We start from the raw sequence: 19,906 nt of genomic DNA, 5'->3' as shown, positions 1-19,906 counted from the left end.
AAAGAATAGGTCAAGTACAGCCCATAGACCAAAAGTATAAAGCATGCATATGAACTTAAAATTCAGATAAAGTAATGATTTTAAAATAAAGTGCAACAAAAGTTAAAAATAAAAATGCAGCAAATTGATTTAAGGGAAAACATAAAAAATGCATAATAATCATAGTATGATATTCCACTAAAGATTTAAAACTTAATATGATGAGCCAGCAAAAAATATCAAAGAACACAATTTGAAGATTTAAAAGGCTGTGAGAAATATTTCATTTAAATATGAGGATTGTGTCATAGATAGTAAGTTTAAGAAAAGTTTTTAAAATTAACAGTTCATATTTAATTTTCTATGTAGTTTCCTTTTACGCTTAGAAACTTATATATTGCCATTATAAATTATATCATAGGTTGTTAAAAAACTTTCTAAGAATTATTAAACAAGTAGGCATAATCAACAAAAGCTGGCAATTTTTCTATATTCAAGTTGGAGAAAATATTCATTCATAAAGCTAGACAAAAATGTTAAAAAAAAGCCAAAACATTACGTAACTCTAATTTGTAAATTTTTCAACCTAAAATTTTGTATTAGAAGAAAAATATTTAACTGTAATTTAGACATTAAATAAATTATTAGAAATTTGAATAAGATTAAAACCTTTAATTAATAATACCAAGAAATTTTGAAAAGCAATGAAAATTTTTGTATTTAAACACAAAAAAATTTATTAAATTGATTCCAGTTATGCAAAATATTTTTTTTACATAAAAAGACAGAATTGAAAGCATATAAAAATACTTTAAAACACATTTTTAAGTCTATTTTTTCTTACAGAGTTGGCAGGTTTTTATATCCAGTAATTCATAATTTATGAAGCTATAGGTAAGTAAATTTTAAAAAAATAACTTACCTTTATCTTTTGTTGAGCAGTAAACATCTCTTTTAATTCTTCAATATATTGTAATATAGTCCTCATTAAACATGAGTACTTTTCATTCAAATTTTCTAATTCCTGTTCAACTTCGCAAGCTCCAATAATTTCTCTTTCAGTCTTTGGAAAGCTAGCATCAAGACTAGGATGCTCTTCTTCTAAATTTTCTTTATAATGCTTCAGTCTGAGGTCGTAAATCTAGGGAGACAAATAATCTTATAGCCTAGACATTAGGTATGAAATTGTTTGGGATAACAGGAACACCATTTAAGAAGTGAAGCATGCACAAATCCATTCGCAAAATAGCTATTGCACGGGTGCTTGGGAATTTTTGGAGGGAATGCAGCAAAGCCCACATCAAAGACATGCTTTTCTTTTTATTTGAAGAAAAAAAAAACAAGACACCAAACTGAAAAGCAGATTGAAGAGCAAATACAAAAAAAGCTTAATTTATGACTTATCAAAAAAGCACTCCAAGGCCTCTCTTTAGTTTAACAGAAAACAATATTTTTCAAGTTAAACAGTGCTTCATGATAAAAGTAGTTTGTACAGCATTTTTTATAAAACATAAATTTTGAATAAATTCAAAGAACTAAAACACCTGTAATAAACAATAAGAGAGGTCTAGGCACACAAAACAGGCATAATATAACAAATCTAAAGCTATGACATTTAAATAAACATAACTGATTTGGCTTTAAACAATCAAGGGATACAAGAACAAAGGCAACATGCTATTGCTTGCCCAGCAAAGAAAAATATACAATTTACATTGAGATCAGCAAAAGAAAACGCTAACTTGAATCTATAAACATGCAAAGAAAAAGATATAACAGATTCATGTTCAAAGCAAAAGCAGGTAAAAACAGAACAAATCACAAGCAAACAGTTTGTACTAAAAGTAAAATAAATAAATTATAGTATATAAGTACATTTTTTTATTTATTTTTTGCATAAAAATTTGATTTTATACACTTTTAGCTTTAGAACTCACAATTAGGCTAAAAAATTTAATTGCTTTATTGCAGTGTTTCTTTTTTATTTTATTTTTTACCTTTGCTTCTCTAATGTATCTCGATCCCAATGTATTTGTCTCCTCTATTGATGAACTTCTTTCAGATATATTGGAATACAGATCCTAAAAAATATAGTTTAGACAGATATAGTTTTCTGCAGTACATTAAGCACGTATTAGTAAAAAGCAAAGTGAAACATTTAAGAGATATTACTTAAGTTTTATTTTTTAAATAATAAAAGATCTTCTTTGTGCAATGTTTCCCTTTCTGAAATTGTTTGCGTACATTAAAGGCAGCTTACTTCTATTGGTTCAAAATAAAATCCTTGATAATAAAAATAGGAATATATAATAGATTAATTAATGGTATATTTTTTGCTTTATGAGAAGGGCCAAAATGAGACCCATTACTGAGGAAATCAAATATTGAAGATGGACGTGGATGGGCGATCTGCGAATACCTGCCAGTGAATTTCCTTGTGTAACTGCTCTCACCTGGAGATTGGAGGGTCGAAGGAAGACGAAACCAACATGGCAAAACATTATAGTGTGCGAAAGAGATATGCTTGGATGGTCTAGCTGGAACTTGGCTAGGCAAGCTGCTTTTGATTGGAAGCAATGGAGAATTCGAATAATATAAGAATAATTTGTCACCTGCAAAATTGATTTTTTTCTTCCAGAAAAATTTAAACCTTTGTATGCACTTTTGTGTTAAAAGACTGTGAGACTACTGAGTGAAACAAGTTTTCTTGCAATACAAAAACTTCTTAAACTGACTTATTGTCATAAGACACCAGCATAATATTATAGATTAAAATTTGGGTTTGCAAACCAGGAAAGCATCTGAATTTTATAAATATAAGTTAATGAAGTTTTACATAGTAGTGGTTTTAAGTCAAATAACTGAATGAAAGAAATTAGTTCACTTAATGTTAATCAAAAAAAAAAAAAAAAAATTCACATTTAAGACATAAGTTTTCATTTTATTGAAAAATAAACCAGCATGCTTTTAATGAAAAAAAAAGCGCTTAGTGGACATACTTTTTCTTAAATATATCAATGTTAAAGGTAGCCACATTTATAACTGTTTCGAAATAATTTTATATAAATAAGTAAGAAAAATTTTGGCCAATGTAGTCCATCTCATTAAAGTTGTAAATCATAATTTAACAGATATTTATTATTTCTTTACACCATAAGAAATAATTTATAAGGAACTATTTATTTACATTACATATTGTTGTAATACAATTTCTTTTATATTTAGCTAAATTAATACAGGTATCACTGATTATTAAAGATTGAAATTTAAAAAAATTAACTATGCACATAAGGCATAAAACAGTTATAAAGAATTCTAAAGCATATTTATAATTATATTCAGGAAAAAGTATTTTTCAGAGAAATCTTATATTCTTGAAATTTAAAAATATTACCTGGTATTATACAAATAACATCTTGCAAAATTGAATTTTTTTCCCTTACCATTGCTGGTTCAACAGTCAATTCTATTTCTTTTGTAGTAAGTTTTTGCACAGTTTTCAAACTGTTCATTTTTACTGTTGTTTCAGATATCCAAACATTCTCTTGTTCAATTTTATTCTTATATGTTTGTAGAAGTTCTGAAGATGCCCCACAGCTTCTTAGTCTAAACAAATAGAAATTTAGAAAGGAAATCATAAAATGTAGATAAAAATTCAAGTCAAAAGCAATAAAATAGTTTTGAAAAGATTGTACGAAAGATTGCATATGAATATTGCTATGAAATATTGCATGTGAATATTGCCTACAATATTGCCTATAATATTTCGCAGGCTGAGATTTCACAGTATAAATCATATGCATAATACATAAAGGGGAACGAAAACACAAAACAACAAAAGTGAAAGAAAGCAAACAATATTTCAAAAAAGTAAATTAACAAAATAAGCGCATAAAGAATAGTTGGAATTAAAAAAAAAAATCAATTTGGAAACTACATATAAAAAATAAGGGTTAATGCTTAGAAATCAAATAATAATTGGTGTTCTAAATATACTAGTTACATATAAACAAGTTTGAGCTTTTGAAAGGGAGAACTAATTAGACAAAAAAACTGACAACACTTGTTTTAGTGACAAATAAAACATCGTAAAAATAATGAATTTAATTTAGTTAAATTCATTATTTTTATAATGTTAGGCTTTCAAAATATTAAGTAAATTTTAAGGCGTTTAAAATTATAACAAAAGCATTCAAAATGGTCAATGTTAATTAATTTTAAATGAATTAGTTGTTCAGTTTTATAGCACAGTTAGATAAAAGAATAGAAATCAACACTTGGATAAAAGTTAAAAAAAATTTTTTTTTAATTTCTACCTTTCCACAATCTGAGATCTTGCATTATCCCATCTTGTCAGTATCTTTTTTATGTCAGTCTCTATTCTATTGCAGTCAACATTGGTTCCTTGCTTAGTTTTTATCTTTTGTACAACCGCTTTTAACTTTCTTGATGAATCTTGCAATTCATCTATCACAGATTGAGAAAGTTGCATCTCATCTTGAAACAGCTTAAAATAAGAAGAAGAAAAAATTAGTTTCTTTTCTTATAACGAGAAAATATTTTTAGATTTATATTAAAATAAACATTTGAAACAAAATAGATTTATATTATTATTTAGATTTATATTAACAGTTCTTTGGAACCAAAATTTTGTTTCCAATAAGCATTTAACACATAAAAAACTATAAGTAATTGATTAGAAGAGACCTATCATAACAATCTGTTGTGCAGATAAGTAAGTTTGAACAGGGAACAACATCTTACATCTCTGTTCCTAATTACTTAGTAATCTTTGGTCTATCAGCATAAAAAGAGATATTTAGGAGAAATTCACAATATTTCAATAGCCATTTCTTTTATAAAAAAGGATTTGCAAATATTTTCTTAATATAATTTAATTCGAATTTCAACTAATATTTATCTTAATCTTAACTTAATATTTAAGTGAAATTCACAGTATTTCAATAATCATTTCCTGTATAAATAAAGAATCTGCAAATAAAATTTTCTTAGTATAATTTATTCAAATTTTAAATAAATTTTTTTTATTTTATTTTATTAAAAGCAAAATCTATTTTTACTTTAGCACCATTTATTGTAGCTTTAGAAAATTTGCTAATGCAGGATATAAGCATGCTATTAACAATAGACGTATCTCATTATAGCACCACACTTTTAATTTTGTATCTTTATCTCATTATAGTATTAGCAAATAAACCAATTGAGTTTGTACAAGTTTCATTATACTTTCATAGGCTTTATAAACAGCTGCTTGGAAATTTTTCATAAAATCCACATTATTGATTGTATACCATATTAATGACAAATATAAAGCTTATTACTCGTAAAAAATTAAGTGATGAACAAGGTTAGCAAGTTTCTGCCCCCGGTGGTTAAAACCACTGGTAGAAACTGGTTAAAACTGGCATGGCAGAGACCTTTTTCTGCCACATTTGTGGCAGAAATTCAGAAAATGACATAAAAGTAAATACTGAGATTGACATACAATGGATAATTCATAGAAAAAACAATTAAATGTTAAGCAAAGTACAATTTATTTACAAAATTATCACCATTCAATATCAAATATTACATGGTTTGCACTCTGCAGTTATCTATAACATAAGACAAGTTTTGATACAGTTTCTAAACTTAAACAATTTCTCAATTTGCTATGCGCGAACGAGAAATCTGAGAAGATTCTCTCAAGTCCAGCAGAACTAGCAGGCATTGCCATCCACAAAAGATTAAAACTGTTACTGTTATAATAATTGGATTGTTGCCATGCAAATTATGTCTTGAAAAGAAAAAAACTATTTGAAAATAGCTCTATTCAGTTATGTTAAGAGTTAAATGATAATAATTACTGAATTTCAGAGTTTAATATAATAAACTAAAATCTAGTATTTATATTTATTATTACATTACTTTATACTTTATTTTATATAAATATTTGATATACTGCACTTTTTATATTTAATGTAAACAAAATAATATATATTTACAAACAATGAATTAAAAAGTTTGTTACAGTTACATGGAGTTAAATTTTTCAGTTTACTTAAACAAAATGTCATTAAGCAATTACTAGAACTAATACAGAAATTTTTTGCCGGTCACGCCGATTTTTACCGGTTATAACCAGTTTCAGCCACTGGCATTGCAAAAACCAGTTTCTGCCGGCAAAAAGCCAACCCTGGTGATGAAACATTTTAGATTGAATAATCAAAACAATAAATCTAAAGCCATATTTTTATTAAAATATGATATTTCAAAGATATGTGGTATTTCAAATCTAAATATAACTGAATAAGGGATGTAATATGTGTAGAATGTAGAAGTGTCATCCTTTCATTTTTTTGAATACTGCATACAATATTAACATAGTGAATCCAAGACTTTTAACATAAAAGAAAAAAATGCATTTCTGATTTTTATGCAATCAGTATTCCTAATTGTAAGAAACACAAAAAAAATTGCAAAGATTTGATATAATTCACTTACCAGAAGATCATCATGACTTCTCTGTAGTTTATCTAACTTTGATGACATGTTATTACAAGATGCTAATTTCACTTCAATACTAGACACAGATGTAAGAGCCTCATTGAGTTTATTGAGAGTTACTTCGGTTACTTTTAACCTGCAAAGAAAAGCACTTAAGTTAAATTTAAATTTCAGACATCAGCATTAAATGGGTCTAAAGTTTTGGTACTGATTAATACAATTTATAAAAATATCAGAAAATCAAGGAATTATTTATATTTTCAGTTTTCGTCACAGTTTTTTTTTAATTAGGTACATAATTTTTTTAAAATCAATATAAAAATATACTGGTGAAAAATTGTGTCACCAACATTAGTAAATGTTGTAATTGTAATAATAAATTTATCTGTCTAGGATGCCAAAATGTAAGAACTGGAAAAAAGTTATATTTAAGTAGCGTTAAAACAAATGAGGGTGCCAAACTGCAAAATTCTAGACTTATGTACAGAAATGAGATACACTAAGAAAAGTTGTAAGTTGTTTCAGTTGTAAATTTTCCCCAAATTAATCAGTTTTATGACTGTATTATAAGGCACAATCAATAAAATTTCAACAGGGTATCTGCTACATTTTATATTTCCAAATTCATGACTTAACGAAGTTACTATTTTCTCTGAGAAAAACACATTAATAAATTTAAAAAAGCATTTTAATAACATTAATTGAAATTATAGGTATAACCAAAACTGTTATACACTACATCTTCATATTTATAGATTTTAAATTTAAAAAACAGAGTTAAGAAAGAGTTGAAGCAATAAAATAAGTGGGAAAAAAAACAAAAGCAAATAATTTTTGTTTCTTATTTTATGCAGAATTATATTCTAAAGATACTTTTCTTGCTTATTGGAAAGGATAGAAATACTCCTGATTCTTCAGTTTTCATTTCCAAACTTAAAAAAATTCGCCAATGACTGGCTTGCGTCAGCTAGAATTTTAAATTATTAAAATTAAAATAAATAAATAATAATTAAAATTCTGAAATCACAGAAGTTTAAAAGACAATTCTCTCTAGAATTGATGTTTTTCTTTCATTTTTTTGAAAGAACACCATAATTTTTAAAGAAAATGCTAGAAACATTTCATGTTTTAATAAAATATGACTATGAGTGAGGATTTTGATACAAATTCAGATATTCCATTTCAAAAATTAGATTTTTCTGCGACTTAACTCTATGACTTTTTTAAAAAAAATCTTTAAAATCATGACAAATTTTGTTCAATATTGAAATTTATGACTTTACATGATTTTTCATGACTTTCCAGGTGCCCAGATACCCTGTTTCAATTATCTGGATTGCATTAATGAAAAAAAAAGTTGTATGTAGCAATTTCAAAGCAAAGTATGGTATCTATGAATTAGATTTAGGTGGAATAAGGCAATCCCAAGAGGAGCACAAAAAAAAATGTGCTAATATGAGTAATAATGCTTTTGCAGTTTCTAAATTAATGTATTACAACAAAGTTTCTTTCATTAATCAATTAATCATACCTGAAATAATAAAAGTAAAATTGAATGTAAATAAATAATGAGGCAAAATAGTACCTAAATATTTCTAACGTATGTTTCATATAAACTTTGATAAACTTAAGCTATCATTTTAACTTAAGCAAATACAACTGTATAATTAAAAATAGACACCATAAAAAAAATAAAAAAGTATTAAGAAGATACCTAAAAAATAAAAAAAGTATTGAGTAAAAACTTACAAGTACTTCATGTAGATTAATCATATACACATTAAAATTATGTCATATGATGCTCGTAAACTAGATTATAATTCATTAACAAAAGCTACTTTTCATATAATAATACAAAAACTATCTTTAACATTTTCATGTATTACAGATTTGAAAAGAAACATCAATATAGATATAATAATAATATGAGAACAAAGCAATTAATTTTTAATTACATAGATCACTCAATCATGTATAAACCAGAATTTTCTGCATATTTAACTAGCTGCTTTGCTTTCCTGAAAACAAAAGGTTTTCTCAATGGGAACATTGAAAACATTGACGAAAAAATTCTACACGAACTTGCCGACATGTTTAACATCTGAGGGATTAATATTTAGTTACCGTATGTTTCTAAGATTGAAAACTATATTTCATATAATGCAAAATAAAATAATAACAAAGCAACTCTTGAAAAAAAATTATATATATTTTATTAAATGCATTGACTTACTTTTCAATGTACAAGTTAGAAAGATCCCACAATTTACTCCATGTATCAATAAGAGTATCATATTTCAACTGTACAGCAGTAGTCTTTTTATTAGTAGATTTATACATTTGAACTGTCTCATTTATTTGATCTTCTAAGTTTCTTAAACTAATTTCATAATCCTGAAATAAAATTTATTATTATTTTATCATTTTAAATATTAAACAATAAGAAATATTTATAAAGAATTGAAAAAGAAAGAAATTTTCTTTACATTTAAACATCTTCAAGTGAGCATTCCCTATATAAACTTACTGTTTTGCTTAAATAAGTTAAGCAAAAAGAAATGAAAATTTAATATTTTGTAGGTAACAATAATATTAAATATTAAAACAGATTTCTTTGAACTAATTTCTTAATAATATTCATAATTTAGTCATATTTATGGTGCAGATTTATAACATACTTGAAAAACATTTTTCCAATTGTAATAAATACTTTATTTTTACATTTATTCCTCATAATGATAATACATATTTTATGACAAGATTTGATAATAAGAAATCTATCTCTCCAGTTGAACCTAACTAAAATGTAAATATTGTATTGTATTGTATTGTACTATACAATATTAAATAACAGCCATATCTTTATTTGAAACAATGTATAAAATATTTCTTAATCCACTGGCGTTTTAGCAAATGGAGAAGACAACAAGTTAAAATACGACTTTTAAAAGACAGAAAAAGGCAGTAGATCAAAATCCACATCAATGTATATAATGAGTAAAATTAAAACTATTAAAATACAGAGTTAAACTTAACAAAAACGTACTTTGTGTTCAATGACGGAGTTTTCCAATGCATCTAAATCACAGATAATGGAAGACTGCAGCTTATTTTTTAAGAACTTTTCTTTTTCATTAAGTACATTTTGAAGACCAGCAATTGTGTCAGTTAATTTTCTTCCAACACTTTTTGGAGATTTATCAGCTAGATAAAAAAGAAAAAAATACACAGAACAATTATAACTGTAGCTCAAAATATAATAAATAACAAAATTAAAATTTTTCAAAGCTTTAATTTGCTAAATTTAAATTTTTTGAGCCTCAATTTTGTAATATTCATGAATTTGATACACTTGCAATGTTATTTAGAGCATACAGTGTTAAAAAAGGGTTTTTCTAAAAATGATTGCTCAATGTTATAACTCAGCTATTGATACTACTGATTACAAATTTTCATAATTGATTCCTGTATTTGTAACATTGCTTTCATTTCTATTTATTTAATGTAAATTTAAAATTTAATCCAAATTGAAATTCGATTGAAATTCAAATAAATTATTTCAAGTAACATAAACCACAAAGAAAATGTAGAATGTGAATGCTTTTTTGAAAACAAGGTGAACACAAGATAAACACATTAATTATAGAAAAACTGTAGAAGGTATCCACTATTAATTCTTTATAACACCTAGTACTACAGTGGTTTTCGGTGCTTTTTCATCTCTTACCAGAAAAATAGCAGAACGAGAATTGGTTACAGCTACAAATACGAAGCAGTATTGTGTTTTAATTAAAACATCCATTTTAAATCATCAATAAGAATTATTTCAAATTGGTCTACACTAATGAAAACAATAGTTTACTTAAAATAGCATATTAAAAAAATGGCAACATGTATAAGTGATATGATAGTAGTATCTAAATTTGACAAACAAAAATAAATGGTAATGAAAATATAGTGGAGATTTTAAATAGAATAAATAAAACATGAAACATAAATTTCGTGCCAGTAAATTTGAAGCAATGTGAAATGCTAAGGAAAGGAAAATAATTTTGAACCTAATAAAAAAAGAGCCAAGGTTTGGTTAAAATTAAAAAAATTGATATGATTCCAGGATGAACTCTCAGGATATAAATAATTGAAATAAAAAATGCGTTTTTTAGATTTACAAAAGCATAAAAAAGTAAAGTCTTCAGCATAAAATTTTAAACAACAAAGAATTTTTAAATATGAAATACATACAAGTTTCTTCAGAAACTTTCTTCAACAATGTTTCATATGAAGAATTACACTGCTCCATTTCTTGTTTTAATTTTAGAAGAGTAGAATCAGTTTCAGAACCTTCCAGAAGAAGTTTTTGAGCATCAGAGTTCAGTGCAGACATAATAGATTCTCTTTGAGAAATATCCATCGTGCGAATCTAAAAATATTTATAACATTTCAATAAAATATCATGCATATAGTATATACCTGACATAAAAGCATTTACTAAGTACTAAAAATCTCTTAATAGAGCTTATAAATAAAATTATAGGTTTGTATATTTTATACAACAAATTAGCTAGATAATTGAAATTTTAACGAAAGAAAATCTAAATAAAATACTCACAGATTTTTTCACCGTTAAAAAATATAAGATTTTTATGCTTAATCATAATTCTTATCAAAACATTTTAGTTAATGTTTAAAAAAAAGAAGAATTATGGGTATTATTTCCATATATCATGAAAATAAGCTAACTTGTTTAAACATATAAACAAAGTATCAGAACATAATAGAATGCAGAACAGAATTTTATATATGAATAAGCAAACTAAAAAGCATTTATCTTTAAAATCATGTTTAGCATACTTAGAAAATTGACTTGTGAACAAAAATTCTTCAGCTCGTTTGTTTTAAAAACAAAATAAATATGACAATATTTTTTCAAAAGAATAAAAAATAACCTTTTACAATATTTCCACATGAAAATAACTTAAACACTGTTGTATATTCTTAAAGTTTTAGTTATCTTTTTATTTTGCATTTAAAACTGAAGCACTAAAAAGTAAATGCATTAGCATAGCAATAACCAAGATATAGCTTATTGGCATAGCAAAACCAAATTAGTTTCTTTTATTCATTATTTTCTTAAATAAATACTTCAAAATAAAAATAAACTTTTTACAAGAAATGCAGAAGATATCACAAGAAACATAATAATAAATGTGTCTAAAAAAAAAGGCAAAGACAAAAAATATGGAAAATATCTGTCTTAGAAAAAATAAATGTTTCTAATTTATATTAAATTTTTCTTTATTTTAGACAGATAAGAGTGATTGCAATGAGAACTAAAGAAAAAAATATTTTAATGAGTTGAAACATGAAAAGAACATTAACTTCATAAACATTGATGCTGGATAAAAAATTGTCTAACTATTGGAAAGACATATGTTTTAATACTTTTTTGATACTTGCATTTTAGTAAGCATTATATTGTTATCTTACGACACTTTTTCATAAAAGTTAAATAATTTAAATGACAACTTTTTCTCACTGAAATTACAAAACAAACATTACTTGAGTTATGTCCCAAGACTTCACTGCTTTAATAGTGGCAAATATCAGACTCTGGCGCAATTTTTTCTGCTTCAGCTTCCACAACTTTAATAATTCTTCATATCTTTTCTTTAAGCTAAAATAGAGGATTTTATTTACAATGGACTCATAAAAAGAAGCTATAACATATTGTATAACAAAAGAGTACTTATAATACCTTTGAGCCATTTCTACAGCTTCAGGATCAGGTGGAGGAATAACAAAGCAAACACCGGGTACAAATACTTCCTTTCCACTACTTGTTGAAATCTAAATAGAAAGTAAATACAACAAGACTTAAAAATTTTAAAATTATGGATAGAAATTACAAAAAAATCAAAGAGAACATAGTGTCTTTCTTTGACTCCGCTGGCATATCTTATATATATGCACGAAGAGTGGCCCGTTTGGTAGAACCCCAACTTATTATATATATATTAATATACATATAAGTTGGGTTAAAAAAATCACATATAAGGACAATAAGTTACAGACTTTTTAACTTTTCAATTTTGTACTTTTTTGGGTATATAAATTGATTCTAGAGTCATTAGAAGGAGTTTCTTCATGATAATTTTACTACAATTTTCTAGGTAGAGAATAAGTAATAAGTAAACAGATTAATTACGCTTCATACTATATTAAGCTTTAAGAATTAAATTGGTACTTTTATGTAGAGGTAATCAGCATAAAGAGACCTTGTAAGGTACAAGTAAGTTAACACTGAAATTAAAGATGGACTAATATCTTTATTATTATTTTTTTGAAAATTAAAATCAAATATTTTATTACAATAAGATTTTTAATAAATTTAAATTGAATAATTGAGCAAAAATAATTTATGGATATCTAAGCGTAAATTTAAAAAACAATGTAATTAGTAACGGATTTAATTTTAGAAGAATGGAGAAAATTTATTTGCTGTAATATTTAAATACATAAATAACACAGAAAGAAACATAACAAATTACTTAGTAAAATAATATCTAAAATTATTTTCTATAATTAATAGTATTAATAACTTAGTATTAATGGTATGCTTTAAACAATGAAATTTTCATAAATATTGATAAAAAATTTTACTCTTTTATATAAATGCATTTTGATGGTTAATAAAAATACAAGGCATAGAAAAGGCACCAAATATTTGACAGCTATATATAATTATTACTTATCTGTGTATTTCTTTAAAAAAAATGGTGACAGTTTTTTGTTAGTGTGTTCATAATCAGCGTTTATGATAGTATAATGTCAAGCTAATTAAAGTTATTAAAATTGCTTTACAATTGAATACATAAAGTTTTTAGTTTGAATATTCAAAATCTCATCAAAAAAGTGACATATGATCCTAAACCATTATTTTTTAACTTTAATAAGATAACATTAATCATTTTCTTCGAGTTGGAAAGAAAAAACTAACCATTCTTTCAAGAAATAATTTCACTCAGTAATAAATTCATAGGAAAACCAAAAATTTTTTTATAGTAATTTAACTATTTATTTCGAATTCAAGCTGTCATAATTATTTTAACTTATTAATCATCAATATTATTAAAGTCTGTTTTAAATTTAACATAAAAATTTCCTTACGCTCTTACTTTTCTTTTCACTTTGAAATTAATAACCTATTTTTTTAAAAACTTCAATAATTGCATCTTGTAAGTGTTGGCAATATAAAATAAGTAACAGATTAAAACCACGAAGTTAAGAATAACATGTATTGGAAAATATTTGCTAATAAATCAAAAAAATACCTAAATTAAAAAAATACAGAAAATAAAAAATAATTAATTTATGTTTCTTTTAAATTCTATTTTCTTCACAAAGAAAATGTTTTAATACAATTTTAAAAATCACAATCATTCATAAATATCATAATCATATAAAGATTTGAAAGGATGATTTAAATATTTTAAATTCAAATACTTACTTTCCAATGTTTTTTTGAAATTTCTTTCAATTTATACATTTCATCTTTATTTATTATCACCTGAAATATAAAAATTCAATAAATAAGTTATCAGTTGAAGTATGAATCAATATACACATCATATATCCAACATAAAAGCTAAAAATCCATTTGAAGTAAAAAAAAGCACTGCTATCAAATATATTGGGAAAAACAAGAAAATGGAGAATTAGAGTAAATGTTAAAAAAAATATTTTAATAAAATTATTTAAGTGATTTCCTTTAAATATGGTTACCGTATTTTTCCACATCGATAAAAAGGAAATTTTTAAAAAAAAAGTTATAGTAAGCGCCGCAATGGCGCTAAACCGGGCATATCAGCATCCTTTTAGAAGAGACCTTTTAAATTACCATTTACAATATCTGTATAATAAAAAATTAAATTTTTGTATGCATTTCATAAAGTAAAGTTTTAATTTCTAAATTATAATAAAAAATTTCTTTTTCAGCAAAAAAAAAAAGAAAACAACAAAACGATATAAAATAAAGTTGTTCTTACCAGTTGGCACCGCGCCAAAAAACAGAAGAACAGCAAAAAAAATTATTTATATGTGCAGTAGCTGAATTAACGCTGAGCTGATTACAGAAATTAGTAAAACAATGTAATAAGAAAAGTAAAATAAAAATTTATTAAAAGAAAGATTTTAAAATTTATTACCGTTAACAATTTAAGGAAAAACTAATACATAATAACGAAACAGCTAATAATAATGAAATAACTAATAATAACAAGAATAAGAAATAACTAAACAGGCCCCAAAAAAATTCAGAAGGAATGAGCGAAGAAGAAATAAGTTTTACTTTCACAATCTTAGGGGGTGGAATTTTAGTGGGTAGAATGCCCTCTCCTTCAATGGAAATAACCCAATGTGACTCAACTTAGAAAGAGAAGAAAATGTTTAAAAGAGGGGTGTACCCCACCTCCTCCACCTGTCATTTCTACTGGAGCTGTTTAAGAGAAATCAATCAGTTATATTTTAAAGGGGTTGGGGAAAAGAAAAGGGTATGGGACCCCTAATCCACCATTCCAAAATTCAGCACTTAATCTGATCTAATTTTTTTTCTTTTTTTTTTAAGAAATTTATATTGATAAGATTAAAAAAAATCAGCTATATTCTTTTTATTTGGAATTTTATTCTGTTGAAGTAACTTACTTTATAAAAAAGAAGCTTGAAAAAAAAATAATAATAAATCTGTGTCAAGGGAAACATCTGTTTCTTAAGCAGTTTAAAATAAATTGAGAAGTAAAAACACCTGCATTTCCAATGAACAAAATTTCGAAATGCAAGTTGGAAAAAACTGATCAATCAATCTTGACAGCTGGGCTTGTGCTTTACTGATTTGCCCCCATATTTCCCTCCTCTGTTTGACTATAAATTGGCCACTCCCAGTTGATATTGAAACTACCATGTGGACAACAAAATGAATTCTATCCCTTTTGCGGTTTTTTATTCGATTTATAAATTTTTTTATTTTGCCGCTTTTTATTAGTTATTAACTGCTAATTTTTTTTTGTTAATAGTTAGCTTGTTTTTTTCTTCTTGTTAATAGTTGTTTGCTTGTTTCTTTTATTTTTAACGTTATTAATTTTTAGCTTGTTTTTTGTTGTTATTCATTGTTAGTTTCTTAGCATTAATTGCTACATTTTTTTTTTTTTTTTGTAGTTCCTTGTTAGCTTTTTTTTTCTTTTTCTTGCTAGGTAAGCGTCTTTTGTTAAAACAAAATGTTATCTAAAAGAAAAAACGAGAACTATGATCTCGCTCCAAAGAAGAAACGATTATTTCTTCTTCATAGGATTCGGATTATTTCTTCTTGATTATATTATATAGATTATTATTTTGGTTAGTAAAATTTCTTAAGATGGGCCAGTTTTAAATTCACCCCATCATAATCTACGATCGAAACTTGACTAAATTTATCGGTTATTCTGAAATTAACAATGGAATTGAATTATAGTAATATTAGGGGGCCATATTTTAATTTTCGAAAGAGATCCGAAGTTCGGCATTTCGTCCCGTGAGTGTCGGATTTATGGTCCTATTACTTCCTTTTCTGTTCGCTCAAATTACAATTGCCGATGTTCTGCAGCAGATCGCGATACGGGCAAATATTTCGTCGACTTTGTTGTTAATTTTTTTTAATAGTCTTTCTCTCAGAAAATTATTTAATCTTAAATAACTTTCCTTGAAAAATTTTTTTCCTACAAAAAAATATTTCGTCGGACTGCTGCATCGGAAGCGCCGCATGTAGGAAAAAAACAACTTTTTTTTCAATAGCGCCGCGGCGCTTCCGCCGAAAAATACGGTAGTGCAAGTTTGGAAAGGAGTCACCTGACAAAGCATGTAGTATAAATGGGCTTTAGATAAGGAAGGTTTCTTCTAGTTGGATTAGAAAAATTATCAATATTTATCCTAAATAAATTGAAGTTTAATAAGACTTTTAGGAGTACAAGAAATGAAAAAATCACTTTTCATGCTGTATAAATGCAATGATACAAAAATAAACATGATAAATGTTCAAAATCTTATTGGATTATTTTAACTATTTAGTTTTTAAATGAAAATATAATAATTCTTATAAAATGTTCCACCACAATAATCTTTTCAAAGAAATTAAATTTAATTAAAAAGCGAGAATTTATACTTACATCAGAGTTTTTATAATTGCACAATGATAAGACAGTTACAGGTTTAGAAGATTGAATAGACTTTCTTTGTTTTAAAGGTATCACTTCTTGGCTGCGAGATACCAAATCACAAATACGGTCATTATATTGGGTAATGTCATCTTTCATAACTTCCATTTGCTTCAAACATCGTTCTCCTTCATCAACTGAAGTAACAGATTTAGAAAATGTAGTGTTCAGTTTGTCTTCAGCTTTTTTGACCCATGATTCACTCTCTTTAGTTTCTTTGAAAAACTGTTAAAATTTTATAATAATTAAAAACATATATAACCTTATTGCATGAACAAAAGAACTTCAGTGAAATCATAGAAAGCCACAGAATTTAGAAAAAAGCAATTTATTATCATTCATATCAAATGAAAAATATTATTAGAATTGAACTTAGCCATCTGAGCATAAGTTTTGCTTTTTTTCATCAGAAAATCTGTTCAATGTAGCCTCAGTCAAAATGCTTAGACTGTTAAGAAATAAAACAAGATTTCTAAACATTTTTTTATACATAAAAATTATCTAAATGATGATATATTTACAAAAAGAAAAGATAAATTTGATGAATACATTATTTGACCAAGAGTATCCAGACATCCACCAAAAGAAGGGGATATAAGGGTGTTTTTCACGTCTTGGCCTGGGTCCATTAGATACTGTAGATGAAAACACAAAATTTGAGGTGTGGACATTCCGGATACTGATCTCCAAATTTTATTCTATGGCAATATTTTAGTGAAGGCCGATTTTTCATGATTATAACTGTTCCATTTACACTTTGAGACTTGCACAGTCATAGTTTGATGAAATGGGTTTTCAAAAACTAGACAGGCCTGACTCAGAGCCCTGACCTAAATCTCATTGAATACTAATGAGGAAAATTAGATCGCAAATTACATAGATAACTAAATTAACAATCCTTACTGCCACTTAAGTTGTGATAGGCTCCAAGAAGTAAACTGCCACAGTTGCCTTTAAGAAACTGGCAAAAAATCTTCCTAGTGGTGTACAGACAAAATAGGGACAAGCATAATATTAGCATAGTTTCCAGCAGAATGATCCGTGGGGCTCCGTTCAAGGCTCAAAAAGAAAAATATGATAGGATAATCCATGGTTTATATGTCGGTCTATTCAACACGGCAATCTACTTTCATTTATGATGATCTTTCATTTATTTGATCATTTAAGATGAAAATATCATTAATACACAAGCTAATTCCATCGGAAGAATTTACATCTAAGTGAGCGAATCTACATCAAATATGAGCCACTGGACATCAGCAGGGAATGGGTGAGCAGACACAGAATCATGTTTAAGGGGCATTTACACTAGAAATACAAAAATCCTATTTGCGAACTCAGAGATGGGAACCTGAACCTCATTGGTGCGTTTTTTGCTGGGAAATGTGTTTAACCAATAAAGTTCTTGTTTGTATCTCTGAATTTGCATTCACTAATTTTTGGCATCCAGTGTGAATGGGCCCTTTCACTTATATGGCTGCTGAAAGTAGATAGGAAATGCATGATGTCTGATGACCTGAAAAATAATTTAGGCAGATTACCCGTACTGCCAGATAACCTGTAGCAACAACAAGGAATGCTTTTTGACAGATAATTTACGAATTATACACTGGAAAATGCAAAATATAGTCCCTAGGGTAAACAAGTCTGAGTTTGCAACACTAGGTGTTAGGACACTTTTGGCTAGATAGTGCATTATGAGACAAGTAAATTTGTAAGGAAGCCAAATTCTGCAGTCAATCTTGCATTTACTGCAACTTCCTTAGAAAACACTCATTTGAATAGTACCTGTACATTTAGTATTACACAGTTAAATTTTATAAACAAAGTTCCAGTTTTGAACTCAAAATTTAAAAAAAATCATCTGTAAAAAATTAACTATTACTAATTACACAAAATATCTGTAATTGGCAGTTTTCTGAAGTGGAATTCAATTTATCAAGTTTGGAAAAGAGCTGAAGTTTCTGAGTATGATAGTTTTGGATGAAAATTATGTATTGACAGGTCAATAGAAAAGTATACTCATACAAAATCTATGCTCAAATATTTAACAGTAACGTTAAGATAAAAAAAAAATTTCAAAAGACAAAACAATATTAAAAAAATATCAGTCACAGGAGTCAAAACTAAAAAAAACTATTAAGAATACATGGAGGAATATAACAGACCAAAAAAAGGGGAATAAAGCAAAAACAAAGTAACATAAATTTTGTTAGCATTTTCATAAATAAATTCTTCAGTATTACAAAAATAAAATAATTTTTGAATTTCATACCTGATGATAAAATTGAGCATATCGAAGATGAATTTCTAAACACAAAGTCAGTTGTAAAATCCATGACCACTGATTTTGCATCTGACTTAAATAGTCCTAAAAATAAAAATATTAATGGAATTAATGGATAAAAATAAAACTATTAATAAATCAATTAATGGATAATAAAAATAATTCAATTTAATGGATATTAATACTCTGCGTATTAAAGGGATAGAAAAAAAAAACATTCAGTCTTACTTCAATGCACTTTGATCCTGAGTGTTTTTGGAAAAGAAGATTTTCACCTCGACTTTGAATGGAATTGAACTCTATTTCCTTTTTCTCCAACTCACTAGTTAAAATCTAAAAAATAAAACATCATGATATTAGATTTTCAGAATAGAAAAGAAAAGAAAGAAAGTGTTATTTACATGAATATAAAAACATACTTCCTGATGATGTTCTAAATCCAATATATTTAAATTTTTTGCACTCCAGTCTCTGGAAATTTCAGTATCTTCTTTATCAGACATCCACTTCAAAGCTTTAGTAGCTAATTGAACAAAGTCTAATAAACTCTCAGATTCTTTAACTCTGCTGCTTGTTAAAGTCTGCAAATGATAAATCAATATGGAATAATTAACATAAGGTTGACTCAAGTATAAACAGACAAAATGATAAATAAAAACAATATTTTTCATCATTATCATCCTAGTTTGCAGACCAAAGCTTTCTTCATAACTAAACATCTTTTCTTGATGCAATTTATCTCCAATTTAATTCCACCAAAAGAAAGTAATTTTCAGTATCATCAATTTATTCAAATCTAGGCCTTCTTCTATGTTGGGACACAAATGATCAACTCAAGCCATAGAATGATGTATTAAAGTGCAGTTGTCATTTATTCGAATCACATATGTAC

The 19,906-nt window shown here is 26.3% G+C and overlaps 1 protein-coding gene across 9 annotated transcripts in view; it reads right to left on the bottom strand.

Annotated features, from left to right (window-relative positions):
- LOC107443336 (uncharacterized) overlaps positions 1-19,906 on the bottom strand; it is a 290,292-nt gene that overhangs the window by 85,285 nt on the left and 185,101 nt on the right. For all 9 annotated transcript variants that reach the window (XM_043041040.3, XM_043041042.3, XM_043041041.3 and 6 more), the window contains 15 exons: positions 19,434-19,595; positions 19,243-19,347; positions 19,003-19,098; positions 16,680-16,952; positions 13,994-14,053; positions 12,242-12,333; positions 12,046-12,160; positions 10,729-10,906; positions 9,533-9,690; positions 8,720-8,880; positions 6,484-6,622; positions 4,296-4,486; positions 3,423-3,585; positions 1,977-2,060; positions 902-1,120 (listed from right to left, as the gene is read on the bottom strand). In XM_043041040.3, the coding sequence (XP_042896974.2) occupies positions 902-1,120; positions 1,977-2,060; positions 3,423-3,585; positions 4,296-4,486; positions 6,484-6,622; positions 8,720-8,880; positions 9,533-9,690; positions 10,729-10,906; positions 12,046-12,160; positions 12,242-12,333; positions 13,994-14,053; positions 16,680-16,952; positions 19,003-19,098; positions 19,243-19,347; positions 19,434-19,595 (2,196 nt within the window). The remainder of the gene's footprint in view (positions 1-901; positions 1,121-1,976; positions 2,061-3,422; positions 3,586-4,295; positions 4,487-6,483; positions 6,623-8,719; positions 8,881-9,532; positions 9,691-10,728; positions 10,907-12,045; positions 12,161-12,241; positions 12,334-13,993; positions 14,054-16,679; positions 16,953-19,002; positions 19,099-19,242; positions 19,348-19,433; positions 19,596-19,906) is intronic.

The sequence above is a fragment of the Parasteatoda tepidariorum genome, chromosome 12 (genome assembly GCF_982258835.1).
Source record: "Parasteatoda tepidariorum strain Cologne lab strain chromosome 12, Ptep-v5.0, whole genome shotgun sequence".
In the NCBI taxonomy this organism is placed as follows: Eukaryota; Metazoa; Arthropoda; class Arachnida; order Araneae; family Theridiidae; genus Parasteatoda; species Parasteatoda tepidariorum.
The sequence above is the reverse complement of the archived record's forward strand: the minus strand, read 5'-3'. Positions and strand labels throughout refer to the sequence as shown.